This window comes from Ambystoma mexicanum, chromosome 2q, assembly GCF_040938575.1.
Source record: "Ambystoma mexicanum isolate Mex_15411 chromosome 2q, UKY_AmexF1_1, whole genome shotgun sequence".
In the NCBI taxonomy this organism is placed as follows: Eukaryota; Metazoa; Chordata; class Amphibia; order Caudata; family Ambystomatidae; genus Ambystoma; species Ambystoma mexicanum.
In genome coordinates, this window is record NC_090924.1 from 302,721,051 (window position 1) to 302,746,499 (window position 25,449).

The 25,449-nt window shown below is 49.1% G+C and overlaps 1 protein-coding gene across 6 annotated transcripts in view; it reads left to right on the forward strand.

The window, feature by feature from the left end:
- Positions 1-25,449, forward strand: part of LOC138569353 (uncharacterized) — a 1,814,236-nt gene that overhangs the window by 1,118,059 nt on the left and 670,728 nt on the right. For all 6 annotated transcript variants that reach the window (XM_069647265.1, XM_069647261.1, XM_069647266.1 and 3 more), the window contains one exon: positions 24,707-24,817. In XM_069647265.1, the coding sequence (XP_069503366.1) occupies positions 24,707-24,817 (111 nt within the window). The remainder of the gene's footprint in view (positions 1-24,706; positions 24,818-25,449) is intronic.

Below are 25,449 nucleotides of genomic sequence, written 5' to 3' on the forward strand. Positions count from 1 at the left end.
TGATTAGATGTATGCTGGAGAAGTTTGACAAGAGCTTCCTGCACCAAATTTTTTATATCCTCACTAGGGGCCAGGGGATGCACCTTTACATTTATCTCTCTCCCGTCAGTTGCACTTGCATCTTCACTCCCCTCTTTCATATCCAAGGTACATGTAGTCTCTATCTCCGTAACCAAAGCCATTTTTACACTTTCCCCTTTATCCGTGGTTTCATTTACACACGGGATCCTTTCTTTAATTTTGGTATTAAAGAATTGTTGAATACTTCGCTTGTCTTTACTTGTTTCCGTTGTATTCGAATTTACTGTTATTATTTTCGTTCTTATTCTTTTTGGAAACATCACTTTTTTGGGGTTTTTTTGCGGATTTGGTAGTTTTCCCTTTATGCTTCATAGCTTCTGATAGTGTGTTTGTAGCTTCCCCAAACTCAGGCCTCAAAGAGTCTACCATAGGTGATTTCGATTGGTTTCCCTCCCACCCGATCGGCGGGGTCCCTAAGACTACCTTTACTTCGAGGGCCATCTTGCTTTCTTCATTTAGTTGGGCAAAGTCGAGGATTCCCTCTTCCCCCCGAGAGGGCACAGATGTCTTTGATGTTAGAGGTGGAATTTTTTATTTTTGAAGCCGGTTGGTTTTGAGTTTTCTTAATTTGCATTTCTTTCATTGCTCCCTCGCTCTTTGCCCTTCTTTTGAGTGCCCTTGCTCTCATTTTCTTCTCTCTACGAGATATAACATGCACATATGGGTAGTCTCTCTCCTGATTTGGTTCTTTATTCTGGGCCTCCTCCTTCTCCATTACATTCAGTAATGTGGAGGGGCTATCAGATTTATTCCCGGGGCTTGAATCAGGGGTATTTGTGGCTGCGTTTCCCTTAGATTGCGGTGTACAGGCCCTAGAGGCTTCAACCAATTTAATTTTTTCTGAGTTGATTGATATGAGTCTTAACAATTCCTGTGTTTCACCCCCCTTATTTGCCAACCATGGGTAGCTATCCCTAGAGTCAGGGATAGTTTTAGTTCGATCTAAGTTCTCCTTGGGCGCTTTGCAGTTTAGCCAGGGGTTTAGGGAATATCTCATTTCCATATTCCCACCATTTGTTGCCATCTCCTCTGTTTGAGACCCTACTTCATTTTTTGTCATTTGGACTATTGGGTGTTGTAGGGTAGGGTAGATACTTTGGGCATGTACAAATCCTTCCAGTCTACTAAGTTTCCCAGAACACTCAGACAACATATGTCTCAGTTCTTGTATGTCACCATGGGTTCTTTCGTGCCCTTTATCCAGGAGGTTCAAAATCCTTGTAAGGACAGGAAAGGATTCCATTTGTGATTCATACTCCTCCGCCAAAAGTTCCTTTTCCATCTCATTTGGGGACGATTCCCTAAAATAATGTTTTTGGGGGAGAGCGGATGTGGTGGGGCTTGAGCATGCCTGTGAGCCTGGGTTGGTCACCCCTATTTTGGTGGGACTGAACATGTAGCTTTCTCCTTTCAATGAATTCTCCTCTGATCCCGTTTCCTCCTCTGGGCTACCCATCTGTGGTTTGTGGAGATGTACGTTGTCAAGCCCTGCCCCCCTTGTTCTTACCGGTGTTGAGGGGGCAATTGAAAGTCTTACCCTTCTATCCAGTTCAGCTGAAATCACTGGAGCAAGGAGTGATGTGTCCTGGTGTGGTATACCTGGTGGGGAGTTGTCCAGATTTAGCACAGAAGGTTTTACCGGGGGGTCAAGGCCATTCATATACTTAATAGCCTCAGGGTTGGCTTGGCTAATCGCTTCTTCCCTATAGACTCTTGGAGGGGTTCCCCCAGGATTTGGAAGCGGGGGGAACTCGATGTTACTCAGTTCCCACTTTGCAGCCGCCTCATCTCTCAATTTTTCTTTTAGTTTGGCGGTACTCATTGTCCCGTCAAATAAAACAGTTGTCGAGGGATTAGGGGTATGTGGTTGGTTTGGGAATACAAAGGTTCCACAGGCAATAGGGGTGGGTTTTTCTCCTTGTTTATTGTTTTTTTTTTTTATTAAGTCCCCACCCAGCATAGGAATTGTCCCACTCCGTAGGATTCCTACCATGCTCTGCTGTGTAAAATACAGAACAGCCTTGGGAGTAGCACTTGCTACCACTAACTATTTGTAGTATTGTTCCTTTCCCCTTATGATTCACAATAGGTTTCCAACATAAGCATCAACACATACGTGCCTTTCTAACATCCCAATTACTTATCCTATAGTTTTAACAATATGAAAAAATAGAACGTTCCTACTGATGACTGTATAGCACCACAGCCGAGTGAGCGTATGACCGGACAGTAAGTCCAAATTAAGTCGGATCCAAACTACTCAGAACTACAATTCACTGTATTTACCTATTTACACACGCCCCAGTGCCCCGCACCGTGAACAGCAAACAGTACTTGCAGTGCTTGATCGGTGCGGGTGCGCTGGTGCCTGTGTTTTTATGCTCCTCCTCCCAGGGAGAGCACGCGCGGGGGGAGGGCGGAGTCCCCACACTCTGGTGGCCCTTGAACAAATTGAAGAAAAAAAAACAAATCAGCACAATGCTAATTAAGTTATAATACAACGTGCGCAATAGGCACAACAGTCACCTTCTTTTGTTTCTGCAGGTCAGGCAAGTTGGTGTAACCAAAATAGACGTCCTCTCCTCGCACTCAAGACGGCTCGGCAATGTGAGCTTGCAGTCGGTCCACAGTCCAGGTCCAAACTTAAACAATGAGTCTCCCAAAAACGCGGCGGCCCCCAAACGAGAGTGCTTCCCCAGCAAACAGTACTTGCAGTGCTTGATCGGTGCCCATTCATTACTTCATTCATTAATGCCTCCTTCAAATCGGGCACTGTACCCGACAACCTCAAGGTTGCATGGGTCAACCCCTTAATCAAAAAACCTAATCTCGATCCCAGTAACCTCCAACTACAGGCCCATTACCACGGTACCACACCTTCTTAAAATTCTGGATTGAGCGGCATATCTCCAAATACAGGAGTACCTCGAAATCAACAATCTACTAGGGCTTAGACAATCCGGTTTCCATCTCGGACATGGTACGGAGACAGCCTTAATTGATTTAAAAATCCAAATCGAGCACCTGAAAGCCAAGGGCAAACAGGCGCTCTTGCGCCTCCTTGATCTTTCAGCAGCCTTTGATTTGGTCGATCATCAAATCCTCTACCACCACCTCAAAATTGCTGCGCACTTCTCAGACGCAGCCTCATCTTGGATTAGTTCCTTCCTGGCAAACCGAACCATGAGGTTCTTCTCTTCTTTAGCCGCAGCCAACCCAGCACACGTCCCATGCGGAGTCCCACAAGGATCTTGTGTATCTCCCACACTTTACAATGTGTTTACTAAACCGCTCTTTGATATACTTGACTATCTGGATGTCACCTACACTAATTATGCGGCCGACACCCAGATACTCATACCTGTCACTGGCGATTAAGTAACCGACGCCAAAGCACTCAATGCCGTCTACACTGTCATCCAGGCCTGAATGGCACATCATGGACTATGCCTTAATGATGAAAAAACGGAGCTACTCATTCTTGGCTCTCACTCCAAACTCACTAAACTTGACCCCAAATACAAATCCTTTATCATTGACGGGAACGATATTATAGTCTCCAATGTCACTAAAACACTGGGAATCTACCTAGACTCTACTCTGTCCCTCAACAGACAAACCAATGAAGTAGTTTCTGCGTCATCTTATACCTGTAAACTGATCACGGTGTGCCGCCCCTTTTTGACAACGGCCAACTGTCTGATCTTCGCTAGGACCCTGATCATGTCCAAAATCGATTATTGCAACGCCCTTTATTTAGGGACCAGTCAAAGAAACCTTGATAAACTCCAGGTCACTCAGAACAATGCCATAAGGGCAGCTCTCAACGTACCCAGGCGTTCCCACATCTCCAACACTAGACGCAACCTGCATTGGCTACCCATTGCTCATCGTATATCTCTCAAAGCACTTGTTCTAACTCACAAGGCCCAGAACAATGCAGCCCCTGCTTACTTATCCTCGTGCTTTACTCAACATACAGCAACCAGACCCCTGAGATCTGCTCAGGCTCACACTTTGTCTATCGCCAGTTTCAAGCTACAGACAGCCGGAGGTTCAAGCTTCCCAGTCCTTGATGCTAAGCTCTGGAATACCCTACCTAATGTTCTCGGAAATGTTCCATATATCCACTCCTTCAAAACTGTGGTTACATGAACGGGATGTCCAGGACACCTCGATTTAATCTTTATAGCTGCTATATTCTCAACTGTTCACTATCTATAGACGGTTTTACTGATTACTTAGGTCTGCTCTGCTCATCACTATGCAATGTTCTTAACTGTTTGTAAAAAATCTATTGCTGTAACCTGTAATTGCCTTCTAAACATGCACCCAGATACCCTGGGGTAAGGTGCGCACTACAAATAAAATAAATACAAAATACAAATACAAAAAAGTAAAGCTGGCACTCCTCATCTCCCCCAACCTCTATTGTTATGTGTTAGACAGAAACCTGTGCAGTTCCCTCTGGGACCACTGCAAAAGATTTAAGACTACAGGTGTTTGGCAGTAAACCCACTTGGTAGCAGTCTGTACCACACAGATTCACTTGGTAGCTGTGGCTGAGCAGTCAGACTTCCCTCAAGAAGAGTTAGGCAGTATACAGAGTATCCACAATAGGTCAAAAGAACACAGTAGAACAAGCAAACACTGACCAGAGCTTGGTGTAAAAGAGATATAATTATTTATTTAAAAACACATATAATTAAACACACTGGCACTAATATCAAGCAATTCAAAAACACGGTCACTAAAAGATATACACTCCCTTCAACGATTAGTTAGACAAGTCTTAAGTAAAGCAACACTTATTTTCAGACTGCGGTGAGCGCTTAACGAAGATGGCACTCTAATCAATCGGTTTACAAGCGAGAGAAAGGCAGAGCAAAGATAGAAACAGATCCCAACACTTTCGGAAGAACAGAGTAGGAGAAGAAGGCAGGTTAAAATCGTAAAGTCAAAGTTAACAAGGCCAGACCCACTTTAAGAGGCTCCGGTCGAAATGTGTCCAAGGTCACACGGTTCAAAGTGCCCAAAAGTCTCGTAATAAGTTCAGAAAGAGTTGGACCAAAAAGAAAGGGACCAGTTAGATGGTCAAGGCGGCCAGCCCAGTCCAGAAGGTTAAGGGATTATTATTACCTTGTAGCAATCTTTAGAAAGGGAGGCCTGGCGGACACGGTACCTTAAAATGGTGAGAATACTCCAGCGGGGGCAGTTGTTCCTGGCAGCTGGTGCAAGTCGGTGCTTCGTCCGGGGGAAGAGAGGATCTCGTCGGGGAGGAAAGCAGGAGTCTGTTGCACTGCCAGGGAAGAAACCAGCTGCGGAGTTCTCAATTAAAAGGAGCGGTCCTTTTATTCGCGGTCCAGTGGTAAGTGGCTATCCGGTTGCCGGGGTGCTTGGCACGGGCAATTCGACCACAAGACGTTCTGGGATGCAAGAAAAAGAAGGTAAACTGGTTGTGACCACCAGTCAGGGGAAGAAGACTCTCCTGCCGGGAGATCTTCTCTGCCGTTGGGAAGTGGTGAGTCGGTTCAGCAGGGCTCCACCGGTGGTGTCGTCGTAGTAGGTCGGCTCAGCTTCTCCCTCGACGGATTTTTAGGTCCTGCGGCGACTTCTGAAGTTCCAGTCCCAAAAGCCCTGCTTTTATGCAGCACACCCCCATTCACTCAGCCTAGCTGTCAATCAAACATGTTAAGTGGTGAGCCGGCCGGCTCACCACTTGGGCCAATCACACCAGAGTGCGACTTGAGTTACCAAGTTAACTCAGTCCAGGGTGTCTAAAACCCATCACACACCCCCTGTGGTACCCAGACAGAGTGGCACCACTTTTGGAGGCTTCTGTGGAGAAGCCCGCCAAAAGTGGAACAAAGGGCTCGACCTTTGGTTTGGAGTTAGAGGCGAACACAAACGCCATTTAAAAACCGAGTTCTGGCAGAAAATACCAACCGGTGAATTAATATTACATAAATAAACCAGCGGTATGTTCGAGCCTATAAGAATTAAATAATTAAAGTTGGTAGCCTCGAACAATGGGAAAATCCCATAGAGATATATTCGCGGTCAAATATTAAAAGTAGTATCCACTGGCACCAGCCAAAATTCGATCAGGGGGGACGGAGACGTGCCCCCTCGAACAACAGACCCCAGGGCAATCGAATTGCCCCGACCAGTATGTCCACAATATGATGGTTTGTACTGGTTTCTGTTCATAATTTGGGACTAGCAAAGCCAATGGTGACTTTACATGCCCTGGGAGACAGTAGTCAGTCCCAGGGTATGGAGTCTATGGTGGGGTGTCACTATGAAACCCCTGTGTTACTGCACGGAGGGTGCTGTGTAACACACATAAGAAAAACATATGAGATCCTATGGAGTAAAAGACCCCATAGCCCATGAAACACATTAACATTTAAAGGAACACCATAAATCATGTCCAAGAGTGAGAGAAAGAGTCGCATTCTTGGCAGGAGAAAAAAAAGAAACTCCAGAAATCCAGCAAAGCTGCTGGGGGACTCGCTAGGTTAGGAAATTCAGCCTAAACAGAGAATTCTCCCTAACATTACGCAGACGACACACAAATATTTTTCAAACTTCCTTCTGACCCTCTTGCATCTTCCATCATCCCTGACTGCCTATCTTCTATCCAGGCCTGGTGCACTTCCATTGATATCTGCCTCAATGCCAGCAAAACGGAGATACTTCCCATTGGGACCCCTGCTTCCGCCTTCTTCCCTTCACTCTGTCCTTTCTCCATGGGCACTCCCCCCCACCCCCCTTTCTCCTCCTGAAGCCAGAAACCTTGGAGTAGTCTTAGACTACTCTCACACCTTCTTCCTCCACACTCGGGACATTGACAAGTAGTCTCAGTTTTAGCTTTTCCTTCTCAAAGGAATTCTACCTTTTCCTCCCCTTCCCCCAGAAGCTCAATGTTATCCGAGACCTGGTTCTGTCTAGGCTTGAATTGCAATAGCCTCCCCCTGAATCTACCTTCCACTCTGTGACCCCTGCAGCTAATCCAAAATAGGGCAGCAAGACTTATCCTTCGCCTCAACTCCACGGACCGCATCTGTCCTGCCGTGAAATGTCTTCACTGGCTCCCGGTTGCATCACAGATTAAATTCAAATCCATCTGTATCATCCACAATGCTGTCTGGGGCCTCTAGACCTCTGCGTTACTCTGGTACCCACTCTGTGTGTAAAGCGTTTCACTAAACGGAGGCAAGGAGGTTGATTGCTTTCCTCAGCTAGCTCCCTTCTTTGGAACAGCCTCCCTCTTGGTCTTCAGCAGGACTTTCTTAAATTCCAGAAGTTCCTCAAGACTCTCCTCTTTACCTCCTCCTTCCACCCCTGCTAATCTCAGTTGCTTTGATTGGTGTCCAGGGCCCTTATGCATCCTTGCAGCCATGACCTCCCACACAAATCGCCCCCAGCTTCCGTCTAGTGCCCCCCCCCCACTGTTTTTATATTTATATGTATTTTAATGTGTTACATCCCCTTGTCCTCTTCCTGTTGCCCTGTGGGCGCTTTGAAACAGAATTTACTTGCTGTATAAGCGCCTAAGAAGCGAACGATAAATAAATAAATAAAATAAGGTGGGGCAATATATTCATTTTCACCAAAGTCATTCAGCCAAACCACGACAGAACTGCGGTTCCCACCGTTTCAGGTCTGCGCTGATTTTATCCAACATCAGAGTTAAATTAGCCTTAAATAATCTTGACCGGTATCTAGTTATATTCACCCCCAAATATTTAATGCTTGTCCTTTCCACTTTCATGCCAAATATCCTCACCTCTAGGTCTACACATGACTGCCCCTTACTCATCGGCATCACCCTAGATTTGTCTGCATTAATCTTAAAACCCAAGAATACTCCAGATTGGGAGATCTGCAAGACCAATTCCCGGAGAGAGGTTTGAATATCAGCCAGGTTAAGATATCTGCAAACAATGAGAGTTTAAATTCCATTACCCCACGTGTAATCTTTTATTTTAGGGTTTGATCCTAATGGAGATGGCCAATGGCTCCATAACCAAAGCGTACAGCATTGGGGGTAGGTGGCAGCCCTGGTGAGTTCCCCTACATAGTCGAAAGGAGCCAGTTAGCCTCCTGTTAACCTGTATGCAAGCTGATGGGGCTCTATACAGGGCCGCGACCCAATTTCTAAAATTCACTCCAAATCCCATCTTCCTTAAAACCTCCATGTACTGCCATTCTACCCAGTCAGACTTTCTCCGAGTCGATGGTGACCAGACCCGGTTCACCATCTCCCTTTCTCGCACCATTCATTAAGTCTATGGTTTTCCTGATGTTGTCCGTGCCCTGCCTACCCCTTATAAATCGCATGGATTAAGGTCAGTAACACCCATTCAATTATATTTCCCAGTAATTCGGCCATGATTTTTAAATCTACATTTGAAAGGGAGATTGGCCTATTGGAGGTACACAACGCAGGGTCACTGCCCTCTTCTGGAAACACCACAATGATTGCCCCTACCATTGTCTCCGGGAGGGCTCCACCCGCTAGGACCGCATTAAAGGCCCTCGCCAGATACGGGCCCAAAGACTACCTATATTGTTTGTAAAACTGACCTGAAAAAGCTATCACTCCGAGGGGTTGTGCCCCTTTTCATTCCTTTGATCGTTCTCACCACCACCACCACCTCCTTCTTCTCTACTGGATCTTCTAAGTTAGTGGCCACCTCCCCCGGAGTCCTGGGATGGGGAATCGTTTCAGATACTCTGTTATCTCCCGTATATTCTGAGGTATATAAATGGCCAAAGAAGGTTCTAAATTGTTCCCCAGTCCCTTCTGTGTCACAGACCCTATAGCCACCAGTGGCCTTAATACTGGTCACCATTTTTCTCTTCCGTTCCTCAAATGGTTTACAGGCCAAGATTTTGTCAGCCTTATGACCTTTCTCAGTATTTCTGTTTGAGAAATAATTTATTTTCAGTGGCCTGGACTAGTAGTATTTTCAGTTGGTCTTCGTATCTTCGGAGCATTTGAATTTTCCTGGGATGTAGGGGGGATCCCCCCGGGCAGCCTGACCAGATTCCTGCTCTCTTCTCCCTTAGATCCTCTCCTTGCCAACCCCTTTCTCTCTTCTTACAGGAGCCCATTTTAATCAGTACCCCTGTATTGTGGCTTTGAACCCCTCCCAAAGACTTTTGACCCCAACTTGACCGTTGTCATTGTGTTCAAAATAATGTTTGACCTCAGTAAGGAGGACTTGCGCTATTTCTTTATCCTTAAGGAGGGTGTCATTGCACATCCACTTACGCCTTGGTTTCCCCACCACCACTAAGTCATGATCCGACCATGGAACCGGTTCCACCTGGGAGCCCGAGGTCTGTCCCTTAAGCGTGTCGTCAAGCCGTATTATATCAATTCTTGAATAGGAGTTATAGATCTGAGAGTAGTAAGTAAAAGCCTCCCCACCCCTCTTGATTCCACCAGGGAGTCCAATATCACAAGCGCCTCATTCACTTTTTCCGGAATCCCTCGGAGACCTTATCACTAACCCGGGACCGCCACACTTTAAGACGGTTTTTGGCGGGGTCTAGGACCATGTTGAAATTGCCTCCCACCACCATAGGTCCCTCTGCAAAGTCTTTCAGCTTATCCCTGACCCCCTCCCAGGACTGTAGTTGTCCCAAGTTTGGGCAGTATACCGACCCCTAGCAAGCTTGCCCTTTATGAACGCCCCCCTCATATCTCTAATGTCCCTTACTTCTGCCGTCTCTCCAATCACCAAGAGGCCCCAACACCCCTGATTCAGGCACCTTTTTCTCTCCTCACAAAATAGGAGGATCACTATAAAGACTTATCCATCCTCCCCTCAACTAAGTTTGTATTCACCTTAGAACTTGGAAACAGTTTAGACCAAGCAAGTTCAGATAATGTAACACTCTTCCGAAAGGGCCTTCCTAAACGATTAGGAAGGCCCTTTCTCCAGCATGGGGTCTGGCATGGATTCACATGCTCATGAATATTCCCCGTCGTCAGGCTGGGAATCCTCGGTAAAGAAAAAACCAGTATCAGTTTCGTTTCTGATCTGTCTTTCGTAGTAATAACCAATCACTGGTCTCTGCGTCATACTGACCACAGCCAATGACTGCCCTCTACCTAAGCACCGCCTCTGGCAGCCATCTTCAGATTTTTACCGCACGTTCATGTGTTGGGATCCTCGTGCTATTGCTCTCGAGCGTTAGTGCTATTTTTTCACGTTTTTTTCTCAAAACTTCGTTTTTTCCGGTCAAAAGAGCCTCAAGCTCCACCGACTCTCCATCCGATCAACGGGGACCATGTCGGATTCGTCTGCGCCCCTCAAGGGTGAAGATTTCGTCGAGCTACGTTTTGGAGGACTCCAGAAGCTTCTCAGGCCCGGACATGGCCCAGGAGAAGGGAAGCTCGACGCCCGGAAAGCTGTTCAGGGTCTGCCCTGGATGCCAGCTGCAGAACGTTTTTAAGGAGGACAAACGCTCCTTTTGTCTCTACTGCTTACATGAGGACAAGACGCACGTGGAGAAGGACTGTGCGTTTTGCGGCAATATGTCGGAGCGGACCATGAAGGACCGCCACCAACGCCTCGCCAACTGGCTGGAAGGGAAGAGCCCGTCAGGCGAGAAGAAGAGGAAGAAATCCGAGCGGTTTTCTAAGACCTTTGAGGACGCCCCGGCGACGGGGGTCCAACACAAGGCCAAGCACCGCGAGTCCGCTGGCACCGGGAGCGCCAAACGGTCGGGCTCTACGGGCGCCAGGCAGGGCGCACCCTCCCCGGCACCTTCAGCCACGAGCCAACGCTCTGGGTCGGGTAAGAGGAAGGGCGAGCACCCGGCGAAGCTCCTGGAGAGGCCCCGGTCGAGCTCGAAGGCCCCATCGGAGGGGGAGCGAGGCAGTGTCCCCCCCCTCAAGGATAAGGCGGTGAGCGCACCTAAGGTGGTGAAGGCCTTAATCCATCCGGCCAAGCCCTCTATCGATACTGTCGCGGCGGCCCTGGCTCAGCCTGTGGAGGCTACACCAGTGGTGGCGACCTCGGGGCTCAGAGTCTCCCTGCCACCTCGGAGGGAGTCCCCTTTTGTGCCCATCGATAGGACCCCCGTGAAATCCCCGGCGGGGAAGAAAAAGGGGGGGCAGGGCGTCGTCGTAGATTCGGCTTCAGAGGAAGAGCTGATCGAGGTCTTAAGCCACGGCCTTGGCGTGGATGAAGACCGGCCCGTCGGGATGGATCCCGACGCAGGTGACGACCACAGCGTCGAGGGTGCCGACGGGGCCCCTGATCGCCCGTCGGATTCCCCTCTGCCAGCGCCGCAAGACAACTCGGCGGCCATTTTGTTGGCTATACAGTCCTTATGCTCAGAGATAAGGACGAGACTACCGTTGCCGACGGAGGAACCTCTCCCGTCGGGGGATCCTGAACCGGGACCTTCTGGTGTTCCCCCTCCCAAGAAAAGAAGGATTCACCCTCCACCTCCTTTTCAGCCGTCGCGACCCGTCCAGCCCTCCTCCCCGTCCACCCGAGAGGATGATACGGGGACTGACACGGCAGCGACGGGTACGGACGACGAGGTTTACGACGAGGATCTCCCGTCGTCACCTCCCACCAGGGCTTCTCCGCCCGACGAGATTGGATCGTTCCACTCCATGATCGCCAGGGCATCCGAGCTTTTCCAACTCTGCCCTGAGGAGAAGAAAAAGGAAGGATTCCTTTATCAACGGCGCGAGGCCAAGAGGAAGACGGTCCTCGCGGTGCCTCTACTGGACGACATTTGGGATGAGGGCCTCGCCCTCCTCAAGAACCCTTCCACGACGCCAGCTAGAAGAGACCGGTACGAGAAGAAGTACCGGGTCCCGGACGCGGCCCCCCTGTGCCTCCGGGCGCAGCCTACCCCGGACTCCGTCGTCTCCGCAGCGGCCAGGAAGACAGGAAGAAAGCGGGGGGGGGGTGCGGCCTCCACATCGACTTCCCCACCGGACGGCAAGGGAAAGAAATTGGACGCTATGGGACGCAGGGTCATCTCGTCTGCAGCGACGACGATTAAAGCGGCCAACGCCTTGGCTATCGTGGCCCGCTAAGACAGGGAGCTATGGTACAAACTGGCTCCCCTGCTGGACTTCCTACCGGACGACAAGAGGGCGGATGCCCTGGAGATCCTACAGGAAGGTGAGGTGGCGTCGGACCACGCCATCACTATTGCGACGGACATCGCCAACACTGGGTTTCGCCAGTTGGGCAACGGCGTGTGCCTTAGGCGGCGTGGATGGCTCAAGGCTACGGACTTCCGTCAAGACCTACAGACCAGAGTCCTGGACATGCCGTTCGATGGGAACAACCTGTTTGGGAAAAAAGTGGACGATTCCCTTCAGGCCATTAAAGCGGACACTGAGACGGCCCGGGCCCTTGGGGTTCTACAGCAACGACGGACGCCCTTTCGGAGCAGCGGAGGCAAGGGCGCCTCCAAAGGTTCCGGCGGCGGTTTCTCTACCTACCGTCAAGCGGCCCGCTCGTCGTCTCAGGAGGCCTACAGAGGACAAGGCAAGTCTGGAGGACCCCGCCGTTGTCGCCAAGGAGGTCAAGGCGGCAAAGCCTCGTCGAAACAGGATTAAACCGGCCGTGGGGTCGGGCCCCCACGAAGCACCCCGGTGGGAGGCCGGCTGGCGAGCTTCGTCAGCGTGTGGGAGTCCATCTCCACCGACCGTTGGGTGCTGGACGCCTTAGCCCGGGGCCACGCGCTCAAGTTTCAAAGAAGGTGCCCGCGCGTCCCCCCCGTGGCCAGGAGAGAGCTTCACGTCCCTCAGCTTCTCCTGGAGGTAAAGGCGTTGCTCAGGAAGGGCGCCATCGAACTCGTCCCAAAGAGGCTTCGGGGCTCCGGAGTTTACTCGAGATACTTCCTCGTGAAGAAGAAGACTGGAGGATGGCGCCCCATCCTAGACCTGCGACGTCTGAACAAGTTCATCAAGGCGCAGAAGTTCCGGATGGTCACCCTCCAGCACGTCCTGGGTCAGCTGGAGGAAGGAGACTTCCTGTCGTCGTTGGATTTGGAGGATGCCTACTTCCATATTCCCATCCTAAAGGGGCACCGAAAATTCCTCAGGTTTGTGGTCCAAGGGCGTCACTACCAGTTCAAAGCCCTCCCCAGCTGCGCCGCAAGGGGATCCACGTCTACCCCTACCTGGACGACTGGCTCATCCGAGCCAAGACGAGGGAGCTCGCCGTGGAGCACACGGCAAGGACCGTCCAACTTCTCACGGACCTGGGATTCTCCGTGAACTACGCCAAGTCCCACCTGGTACCCGCGCAAAACGCACTGTTTCTGGGAGCGAAGCTCGACACAGTGTCCCTTCTGGCCTCCCCGTCGGAGGAAAGGACCCGGTCCATCCTGGGCAAGGTACAGCGGATGTTGGTTTCCGACGCGGCCAAGGTAAGGTCCATCAAGCCCCTCCTCGGAATGATGTCCTCTTGCATCTACCTCATTCCCATGTGCAGGCTCCGGATGCGCCCGTTGCAGGAGTTCCTGGACGCGCGCTGGATCCAAACGACGGGCGGCTTCGAGGAGAGGATCACACTCGACGAGAGTTTCCGCCGAGCGGTCCGGTGGTGGGGCACCCGCGCGCAACTGACGGCGGGCATGGACTTCCAGACCCCAGACCACCAGGAGACAGTGACCACAGATGCCTCCCTGGACGGGTGGGGAGCGCACACCGAAAATCTGCATGCGAGAGGCCTCTGGCTCCCGACGGAGAAGTCCCTCCATATCAACGTCCTGGAGCTCCGTGCAGTGTTCTGGGCCCTCAGGTCCTTCCTTCCGTCCCTCAAGGGCAAGGTGGTGAGGATCTTCACCGACAACACCACCACCATGTTTTACATCAGGAAACAGGGCGGAACCAGGTCCCCAGCACTGTCCAAGGAGGCGCAGGACCTGTGGCATTGGGCCGTCGCCCAAAGGATGTTTCTGGTGCCGTTTCATCTGGCAGGGATAAAAAACACCATCGCCGACTCACTCAGCAGGGAGCTGCTCTCGTGCCACGAGTGGGAACTACGGCAGGATCTAGTGGATCGCCTCTTCCGACGGTGGGGCACACCCCAGATCGACCTGTTCGCGACGGCGACGAACTCCAAGTGCCGGAGGTTCGCCAGCAGGTTTCCCCAGGCGAGGAGCATGGGCGATGCTTTCTCGTTCCCCTGGGAGGGCCTGTTCCTCTACGCGTTCCCTCCTTTGCCACTGCTAATCCGGCTCGTCAACCAGCTCAAGAGGTCACGGTGCAGGATGATCCTTGTCGCACCTGCGTGGCCGAGGCAGATATGGCTCCCGGACCTTCTGGACTTATCAGCGTCCCCGCCAATCAGGCTGCCGGTGGACGCGGATCTACTCTCCAGGGAAGGAGGCGCCATCCTCCACCACGACCCGAAATCGCTGAACTTGCAGGCCTGGCTCCTGCAGCGCTAGAGTTTGGAGGATACGACATACCGGCCGACTGCAGAGAGGTTCTTGCAAAGGCCAGGGCGTCCTCGACTCTTAAATGCTACGGACACAAATGGAAGAGGTTCTCTGTCTGGTGCCACGCACAGAAGATTAACCCTCTACGGATTACGGCTCCCCAGGTACTGCCGTACCTGGTGACGCTGGCCAAAGCTGGACTGGCACACGCGTCCATCAAGATTCATCTTGCTGCGATCTCCCGATACACCAGGACCACGGGCCGGACGTCCTTGTGGTCTCATCGTCTGGTGAAAGAGTTCATGAAGGGACTGTTCAGATCGTTCCCGCCGGTGAAGGCTCCGGCCCCGGCGTGGGAGCTCAACGTGGTGCTGACCAAGCTCATGGGACCTCCGTTCGAGCCTCTGCACTCGGCCCTGTTGAAGTTTCTGTCGTGGAAAACAGCGTTTCTTGTGGCCATCACCTCCGCACGACGGGTGGGAGAGATCCAGGCCCTTTCCTGCAAAGCCCCGTACTTGACTTTTCACGACACGAGGGTAGTGCTCTGGACGCACCCCTCCTTCATGCCCAAGGTACCGTCGGACTTCCATCTCAACGAACCCTTGGTGTTGCCTGTGTTCTTCCCGTCGCCTTCGTCGCCGGCTGAGAGGACTTTGCACTCGCTGGATGTGGCTAGAGCGCTGAAGTTCTACGTGGACCGCACAAAGTGTTTTCGGAAGACGTCACAACTCTTTGTGAATTTTGGACCTGTCAATCAGGGGAAGGCTCTCTCGAAGGCTTCCATTTCCAGATGGCTCTCCGGCTGTATCATGTACTGTCATCGGTTGGCAAACCGACCGCTGCCTGGCCGTCCGAGAGCCCATTCCACCAGAGCGATCGCAGCCACCACGGCGTTCCTTTCTGGTGTGCCCCTGCTGGACATATGCAGGGCTGCTACGTGGAGGTCGACGCACACCTTCACGAAATTCTACTGCGTCGATCGGGATTCCAGGGAGGAGTCCAGGGTCGGCCAAGCAGTGCTGCGCAACCTGTTCGCCTGAGGTGAGCCTGGTGAGGAGGTAAGATGCTTAATGTTGGGTTTGATGTAATGCTTAATGTTGAGCCTTTGCCACCTCCCGTGGTTGTGCATGTGTGTACTGCTATGTATTCTTTATTCATGAGCATGTGAATTCATGCCAGACCCCATGCTGGAGAAGGAACAAGTTACTTACCTGTAACTGTTGTTCTCCAGCATGGGTCTGGCATGGATTCACATGCGAACCCTCCCGCCTACCCCTCTGCGGCTCTTCACTTGGTCATACTGCCACTTCACGTGCTTCCAAATCTGAAGATGGCTGCCAGAGGCGGTGCTTAGGTAGAGGGCAGTCATTGGCTGTGGTCAGTATGACGCAGAGACCAGTGATTGGTTATTACTACGAAAGACAGATCAGAAACGAAACTGATACTGTTTTTTTCTTTACCGAGGATTCCCAGCCTGACGACGGGGAATATTCATGAGCATGTGAATCCATGCCAGACCCATGCTGGAGAACAACAGTTACAGGTAAGTAACTTGTTCCTTAGGAGGAGTGTTAAGTTTTCTGAACTTCCGCGAGCCCGGAATACAAGGCTTATTTGATTGTTTAATGTGCCACAGCTCTTCCTTAGCTTGGCCTTCTTTCCCCTTGGGCCCACTCTCCTGGGTTCCCACCAATCCTCTGTACCTCTTTGTATGCCGCCTTCTGTGATTAACTGATATTTATCCATCGTTTTCAAATGATATAGAGAAAGGGAAGCCCCATTTGTACCAGACACCCTTTTCGTTGAGCCACTTGGTCAGTGGACCACACAACCTATGCCTGGACAGAGTATAGGATGACGAAAGATGGTGATCTTGGCCTCACCCTGATGTACCACACCTTTCTGTCGTGCCTTTTCCGAGATTTTCATTTTCTCGGGGTAGTGGTAAAAGCGAGACAGCACTGACCTTGGACCCCTGGTCGCTCCCCGGGCACTATAGGCTCTTGTCTATTTTGGGTTCATCAATGGAGTCCTCGCCAAACAGGGTTTTCGGCACTTTGTGGATAGCTAGCCTCAGGTCTTTGTTTCGCTATCTTTTTCCAGCATGCTGAAGAAACGTGGGTTATTTCTCCTTTCCCTATTCTTGAAATCTCCCATCTTTAGGGTTATGTCTGTCTCTCTCCTTTCCAATTCTGATCATCTCATGTCCATCTGTGTTTCTAGGGTGTCCAAGGAGGATTGGTTAGTCTCGACTTCTTGTATCCTCTCGTCCATCTGGTCTACTCGTTGGTTCAATTTGTCAAGTTTCCTTCCTATATCCGGTCTCATATCCCTTAATTCCTCCATTAAAGAGGAAATGTCTGTCTTGGTGGAGGCTTCATCGCATGCTTTCTCCATGATTCTACCGTGGGCATCCAAAGGTGGGGATAGGTCCTGTCTATAATGGAACTGTTGTAGGCAGGACCTCCAGTCCATTTAGGGGCCAGGTCGCACTTGCTCCTGTGTGGGAGCGTAGTACAGATCCAGGGGCTTGGTCACCTTCCAGTACTTTTCATTCACAAGTTCGAGTGTCGATGAACCGTTCATTGTTGTGAACTGCCCCGCTGCCGCAGTAATGTAGGTGGTATACTGCTTCTTCGCTCACTTCCTCCAGGAAAACTGTCACTCTCGCTCCCCTTCTGCTGCTCCTCTAGGATGATGCGCAGTCCCAGGTTCTTGGACAGGTAGTCTATGTAGGCCCCTGCTACCCCAAACAATGCTCTTAGACTACCAAGCTCTTCACTGTGGGGGTAGGGAGTGCCAATCACTATAACAATGGAACCCAGGGCATGTCCAGGCGAAGGAGGGCAGCAACTCCCTCTGCGGGCCTCACAGAAATGTCCCCAAATGCAGGCCAGCTAACACCCCATGCACAGATTCGGGGGCAAATATTTAGTTCATCCTCCTTTTGGGTGAGGTATCGTGAGGGGAGGCGTCCACCTAATATAGCACCCCTCACGTCGGGCCTGGCGGAGCTCAGCCTTCACATTTAGTGGACCAGTGCAGCGGGGGCCATCCGTGGGCAACACCAAGTGTGCACGTCTTTATTGCACTGCGGTGCAATTATAACTGCAGGCCTTCACCGGAACACCACTCGGTGGCCCACTTCTTCACAGGGATGGGGCCGCTCCACCCACCTGAAGATGCACCTCTCGGCGAACTCCTCAAGGCACGGCAGGCGTCCAGCGAGCTGCTTCCTTGTGATCCCCCGATGTTAGTTCACGCTCTGACCGGGACTCCCAACAGCAGGCAGTGGGCGAGCAAGTCGAATCGCCTTTGGGGGTATCTAAAGAAGGGGCTCAGGACTCCTTTACTCTCAGGGGGCCAGGAGCTTTGAATTAAGGTGCACACATCAACGTGCCCGCTGGTGGCACCATCTATGGGGTTTTATTACAATTCTCTATGTGCAGATGAAAAGAGGAAGATTGAAAAAATATATATGTATACTTTTTGGCATTCATTTGGTTACCCAAAAAATGTGTCTTCTTTTTAGTTGCTAGTTTCTCACACAGAGAACAAATGTTTTGTCTGGTGTTATTGGAGGCTTTTTAATTATGCCTCTTCTGCTTAGCACATGATTTTCTCTCATATGCAGATCCCGGGGTGCGTGGGTGTCAGAACTGAGGTAGGGGGGGGGAAAAGTGCATCCCTTTAACACAGCAATACATTGCACATCTGGTGTGAAGGAGTGGCCTGTTCGAACCTGAGGGAGTCGAGAGACACACCATGTTTAAATATTTTCGGAGGAGCTGTGCATGTATCAAGAGGAGCAATCTGTGGGTGATAAATCCATAGAAAGAACATTACTGGTAAGTAACTTCTCCTTCTCTACCTCACCTTATTCTCTGATCTATAAGGGTGCTCCAGGTGCTAGTGCTGGGCACAATCCTTCTTCGGAATGGTTTTCCATAGACCTTTTTGTAAGCGGTGAGAAAATTGTTGTCTACAATCCAGCATGAGCTTTGCATGTATTGATTGACAGAATCCACAAATCCTGTGTTTTGATCCTATCCCTAGCACTAGAGACGCAATTGTGCATGGCGTAGTCCGACATCAGCCTTCCAGTATTCACAGGTCCTGACTTTGCAAGATACATAACTCATACCAAACAAAAGACTTCCCCAAAACTCGGCATGTGCGAGTTCTACATTGGAACCGAGTTGAACAGAGTTCAAGGGGGGCACGTGACACTTTTTATATAAAGAGAATGTAACTTGAGACTCTGCTGATGCTGTGATTACGTGCACAAAGCCATGTGACGCCATCTGGTTGCTGCAAGAAACGGTTCAAATGTTGCTAGGATGTCTGGGCTTGGGTGACATTTCAAGAAAAGAGGAATCTGTGTGAGGAATACCCTGTGCATTATAAAGAAAATTACTGAAGGTAAGTAATCTCTCAATCAAGTGAGTTGCATTGCAAAATGTATTTTCTAAAATAAAATACAATTCCTTTTATATTCTTAGTCTATATTTGAAAACTGCAAAGGAGATCAAGATTTTAGGCAATTGAGGAGAGTTAGAGGTAGTGTAAAGTTCGAGAACCAGTGACTAATGGCTCCTTCGCACACACACAATACGCCTATTTGTGTATTTTGTTTGCTAAAATTAATTACCTCAGTTATTCATTCACATATTTACTTGTTTCCCACATATCATTTTTCCTCTAAAGACAAACGTTTTTCTCTCCACCTATAACCAATCTCGTTGTTCTGCTGGGGGTGCAATTTGGTAGAGGAGTGGCACCATTGAGCTTGCACTGTTCATCTGACACAGTTAGAAAAATAAAACGGCTGGATGGGTGGGAAATTTGCTTCCTTAGCTTGTCTGCCTGCAGCAAGGTGTGCTAAAGATTAGAATGCACTTATTCCCTTTCAGGTGGACTCTCTTTTGTACCTTAGCTTCCTGTGTGCCATGCATGTAATGGGCAGGAGACAGTGAGGGCTCTACACATGATTCTTGACTTTATTTGCATGCTGTCATTCTCCTTTCTATAACATGTTAGGCAGAAACCTGTGCAGTTCCCTTAGGGACCACTGCAAAACGTTTAAGACCACAGGTGTTAGCAGTAAACCCAATTGGTAGCAGTCTGTACCACCCAGATTTACCTGGTAGCTGTGGCTGAGCAGTCAGACTTCTCTCAAGAAGAGTTAGGCAGTATATAGAGTATACACATTAGGTACAAAAATACAGTAGCACAAGCAAACACTGACCAGAGCTTTGGTAACAAAGTATATAATTATTTATTTAAAAACACACTTGTAAAAATACACTGGCACTAATATGTCAAGCAAGTTCAAACACAGTCACTAGAAATATATACACCTCCCTGATTAATTATTCGACAAGTCTTAGGAAAAGAACACCACTTATTATCAACACAGAGGTAAGCGCTTAACCAAGATGGCACTCCAATGATTATTTAAAAAGGGAGAGAAAAGGCAGAAATAGGAAAACGCACAATACCAACACTTTTAAAGAACCACAGCAAGTCAAGAAAGGCAGGGTCTACTGTAGAGCAAAAAGTTCATAGGCCAGGCCCACTCTTGGAGAGAGGAAGGCGGAATGTGCCCAAGATCACACAGTTGAAGTACACTTTAAAAGTCTTTGCAGATAGTTCAAAAAGGAGTTAGATCAGTTCAGAAAAGTTAGTTAACGGGTCCAAGGTCACCCCAGGATAGAGAGTCAAGGATTTACGGGACACCTTGGACGGTCTGTTGCAAGGGAGACCAGGCGGGACACAGTACCTGAAATGGTGAGAAAGCTCCAGCGGGGGCAGTTGTTCCTGGCAGCGGGTGCAAGTCAGTGCTTCGTCCAGGGGAAGAGAAGATCTCGACGTGGAAGAAAGCTGGAGGTCGTTGCACTGCCAGGGAAGAAACCAGCCGCGGAGTTTTGCGGTTAAAAGGTACTACCCTTTTATTTGTGGTAGTGGTGAAGCGTGGCTATCCGGCTGCCGGGGTGCTTGGCACGGGCGATTCGACCACGAGACGATCCAGGAAGGCGAAAAAAGGGCGAACTTGTTAACCCCACCAGCTCAAAGGAAGAAGACTCTCCTGGAAGAAGATCTTCTCTGTCGTTGGGAAGTGGTGAGTTGGTTCAGCAGGGCTCCACCGGTGGTGTCGTTGCAGGTCGGCTCAGCTTCTCCCTCTTCGGATTCTTTAGGTCCTGTGGCGACTTCTGAAGTGCCAGTCCCCAAAGCCCTGCTTTTATGCAGAAAACCCCCATTCATCAGTCCAAGCTGTCACTCAAACATGCTAAGTGGTGAGCCGGGCGGCTCACCACTGGGCCAATCACACAAGAGTGCGACTGGAGTTGCCGAGGCAACTCAGTCCAGGGTGCCTATTCCCCCCTCCCACATATCCTGTGGACCCAGACAGAGTGGCACCACTTCTGGAGGCTTCTGTGCAGAAGCCCGCCAAAAGTGGAACAAAGGGCTCGACTTGGGTTGCAGTTACAGAGGCGAACACAAACGCCATTTTAAAACCGAGTCCTGGCAAAAAGACCCAACCGGGGAATACATTTTAAATAAATAACCCGGCAGTATCTTTAACATTGCACCAAAAAAAGTGGTGCGTTTAAAATGAATGGGGAAAATCCCATAGGAAATATTCCGGTGGAATATTTCGGGTGGTATCCACTGCCACCAGCCAGAAACTCGACAAGGGGGGACTGGACAGTGCCCCCTTGGAAAACAGACCCAGGGGCAATCTAATTACCCCTACCAGTACTTCCACAATATGATGGTTTGTACTGGTTCTGTTCACAATTTGAGACTAGTAAAGCCAATGGTGACTTTACATGCCCTGGGAGACAGTAGTCAGTACCAGGGTATAGAGTCTATGTTTGGGGGTCACTATGACACCCCTGTGTTACTGCACTGAGGGTGCTGTGTAACACACATACCAAAAACACATGAAGCCCAGGGAGTAAAAGACCCCATAGCCCATAAAACACATTACATAGTCAAAGGACATTCTCAAATCATGCCTAAGAGTGGGAGAAAAAGAGTCTCACTCTTAGCAGGAGAAAAAAATAAACCCCAAAAATCCAGCAAAGCTGCTGGGGGACTCACTAGGTTTGGGGAATTAGCCTATACAGAGAATTCTCCCTAACATAACATAAGGGCTATTAAGGATGAATCAGATCCAACATTAAAAGTCTATCAACATGTCGGCTGTTACCAACTGCAGATCTCGCCATTATCACCATGAGCACCCCCGCACGAGTTGCAGGCTTTTAAGGGCCTGGTTTTTGTGAAAAAAGAGAAAAGATGTATGCTTTAGAAATGGCTGACCTGTGTTCACGTGATGCGAGCCTACCATTTCCATGGCAGATGAGGAGAGCGCACCAGAGATGAGTAGTAGGGCAAATTAGGCCTTGAGTGGGAGGTTGGGATGGAAGACCTCAGCCTGGATTTTGACCTTTCCATTCTACGAAAACGGCTCTACTTTCTGTTTCTAAATATTTGTTACCTGCTAGGCATGCCAGACTCTTATTTTTATTCTTATTGTTCTTTTGACAACCTTTGATCCTGTGGACCACTGTACTTTCCTTTCGACTCTTTTGGTTTTTCTGGTTCTGCTCGGTCTTGGTTTAAGTCCTAGCTCTCGTTTCATTTGTTCTCTGCTTCATGGGGTGGATTGAAGCCCGCCCTAGTCTCCCCCCCCCCCCCCACGTCCCCCACCCTCTGTTTCCACTCACTCATGGAGTACCCCAAGCCTCAATCCTAGGTCCTCTCCTTTTTTTCTTTATAGATTTCTCCTCTTTCCACTATCGTTTCTTGTTTTGGGTTGACGATTGCCAATTGTTTAGTTCCTACTCTCCTTATTCTGATTCTCTACTTGCCATCCGGTCCTGGATGCATGCTAATGTTCTTCATTTAAATGCCCCTGAAACAGAAATCCTGTTTTCCCAGCTGCTACTGTTCCCCCGCCAATCCCCCCCCCCCCTTTAGCTTTACCACAGTTCTTCCTTTTTCTCCCTTCGCTCGCAATTTAGGCCTCCTTTTTTTTATTTCTCACATTTTTCTTTGTATATTTCTGTCATGCCTGCCGGACATACCCCTGGACCAGGAACAACTTCTTCATACAAGATGAATTACGCCCACAGAACCAGTAGACCGTTTTACTCAAAATGGAGGTTGTTCGATACATTGCTCGGAAAACGACGTCTGCATTTTTCACGTCGTTAATTTTCACGTGACTTAGCACCGTCACGTGTATCACGGCAGTGCGTACATAAGCAGCGTGGAAACTCCATTCGCTGCTTCTGATTAAGTCAATTTTGGCGTTTGTAGCTGAACCCTGGACCTGCGTTCTCGCATTCCTGTCAGCAAACTTCCTTGGCCTAATTTGAGCTTGGTTTCCTCCACACGCTAATTCGTGGGTTGCGTGTATTCTGTTCGCGTGCCAAATCTCCACGCGGACGCTGTCTGCAAGCGCGGCTGTCCTGAGCTGCGTGAATCCTGTTCGCGTGCCAAATCTCCACGCGGACGCTGTCTGCAAGCGCGGCTGTCCTGAGCTGCGTGAATCCTGTTCGCGTGCCAAATTCTTCACGCGGAAACGCTGTCTACAGGCGCGGCTGGCTTGGCTGCGTGTATGCTGTCGCGTACAATCCTGTACGTGTTTTTCTGAACTTCTTCGAACTTTTGGTACCTGTGACAGTCAACAGGTGAGATTCTTATTTTGTTCTTTGTGGGAAAGGAAGTATTTCATGAACTACTGGAAAGTGAATGTGCACAGTACATTGGACGCTACCCTGTGGTGCACCAACCCGGTATCTAGCGAGAGCCTTGTGCCGTTCGGGATAAGTCTCCCTCACTAATCTTCCCTTCCTTTGTCGTTTCTTCATCTCTTGGAACTCTTCAAGATATTGTCCTCGAATTCTTAAGTTTAGCCTTAAGGTCAGTGTTTTGAATTAATCCCAATTCTGTGTTTCTTAGTATTTAATTTGGGTCAGTGTCTTATGATATTTATATATTTAGGCCTACTTCCTGTACAATTCCCACGCCCTTTCCCAGTGATCCATCTCTCTGCCTGTTTTATTCAGTCAGAGAGTTGTTTCATTTGGAAGGTCTAATTTGACCTGCCTTCAATCAAGTCGTGTGAAGATAGGATCCGGGAAAGCCCTACCAAATTGTATCCTTTTTTGGTTACTATATCCTTTTTAGTTAATACTTTGGTGATTTATGACAATTTCTAAAATTGCACAATACTGTCGTTTTCATCTTTTTAATTAATATTAGGAAAGCTCACACCTTCCTTCCTTTTCATGCTACTAATCGATTGATCACTTCTCTTGTTTTCTCTCGTCTCTATTATTGCTCATGTCTTCTTTTTGGTCTTCCTGCATCTTATCTGACCTCTTGCCGCTCAGTCTCTAATTCTGCTGTCCACACCCTTTGCTCTATTACCTCTTGTTCCTCTAGCTCCTCTGCCCTTATTTCTCTTCATTGGCTATCCTTCGAAGCTCGTCTTCAATTCCGCATTCTCGGTATTACTTTCAAATGTGTCCATCAGCTTGCACCGGTTGATATTTGCTCTTTGGTTTCTATGTATACTCCCCCCCCCTCTTTCTCACTGCTCTGTCCCAATTTCTTCTTTCTATTCATGAGCCCCCTTGCGCTCTGTTCTTTTGAGCTTCTGACCCTTAAATACTGGAATGCTCTTCCATTACATACTCAATCTATCTCTTCTTAATCTATCTTAAAACTAATTTTCTTGCCGCTGTGGTTTAACTCCTCTGTTTATGGCTGACGTTTTTGTCAATCAATTGATTGTTATACTGTCGAAAGCGCCTTATAAATGAAAAATAAATACAAATACACAGAGCAGGGCATAGAGACAGATGGCAGGAGCTGGGGGAAGATGATAGGCAGAGGGTGTAGATGGGGAGGGTTGACGAAGTAGCCTGAGCAGCTTGTCCCATTTGGTAATGCCTTTGTACTGAGAAACGTAATTGGCTGCTTGCCCTAACCAGGGTGCTAATGTATTGTAAAAAGCCCAAATTATCAAAACAGCACGTCGCTACTGTGCTGGAGCCTCAACCTATGCCAACGTACTTACTGAATATTTTTGGATAGTTGAAGTAGTTTGCATTTCTCAGTGTACTTTTTGGTTGTTTCTGACTACGCACTTTTTACATTGTAGCCTCAGTGTTGGAGTACACTTATCCGTACATGGTGCAGTAGTCCTGTTTTGGGACCCAAGGGTCAATTGGGAGCCGTCACATATGCTGAACCTAATCTAGACTTTCAAAGGGTAAGTTAACACTTTTTGAAACTTGTTTGTTGAATGGGAGCTCAGTGCATCAATTCATTTGTATTCACCTGCACGTTGTACAAGTGTCAAATAAGAATGTCCACTGTTGGCCCAGCCATCCCCACCTTCAAAATGGAAGCCAATAAGTAATGCACATTTTGCTTTTCATGAAGTCTCAATGAGTTACGTTTTAAGTGAGTCTGTTATCAGAAATGGTTTTATCATTTTAGTGAATTTTCATGATGTGTTTTGGCATTATAACCATAAAGTCCAAAGTGATGGGCTGTACTAGCCAAACACATCTTACCAATCCAATAATTTTGCCCTGATTGAAGTGACACTGAGGGCTTGCTTGACATTTGCAGCCCATGATAACATCCAGGGTGGAAAGGCGCAATTTATTTGAATGGGAAAAAACGAGCCAGGGAAGCCTGCGACATGTTTGCGCCCTCAAAAAATAAAACTGCTACAAATTAGATCTGAAATGGTAGCAGGGGTTCTGGGAGATGATCACTAGGGTCAAAGGAACCAGAGAGCTGTGGGAGTGCAGATGGGGCTGTAAGGAGCAGAGGAGCCATCTGTTGATTGAGATAATTTCAACATTATTGTTTTGACTAGAGGTACGATGCCAT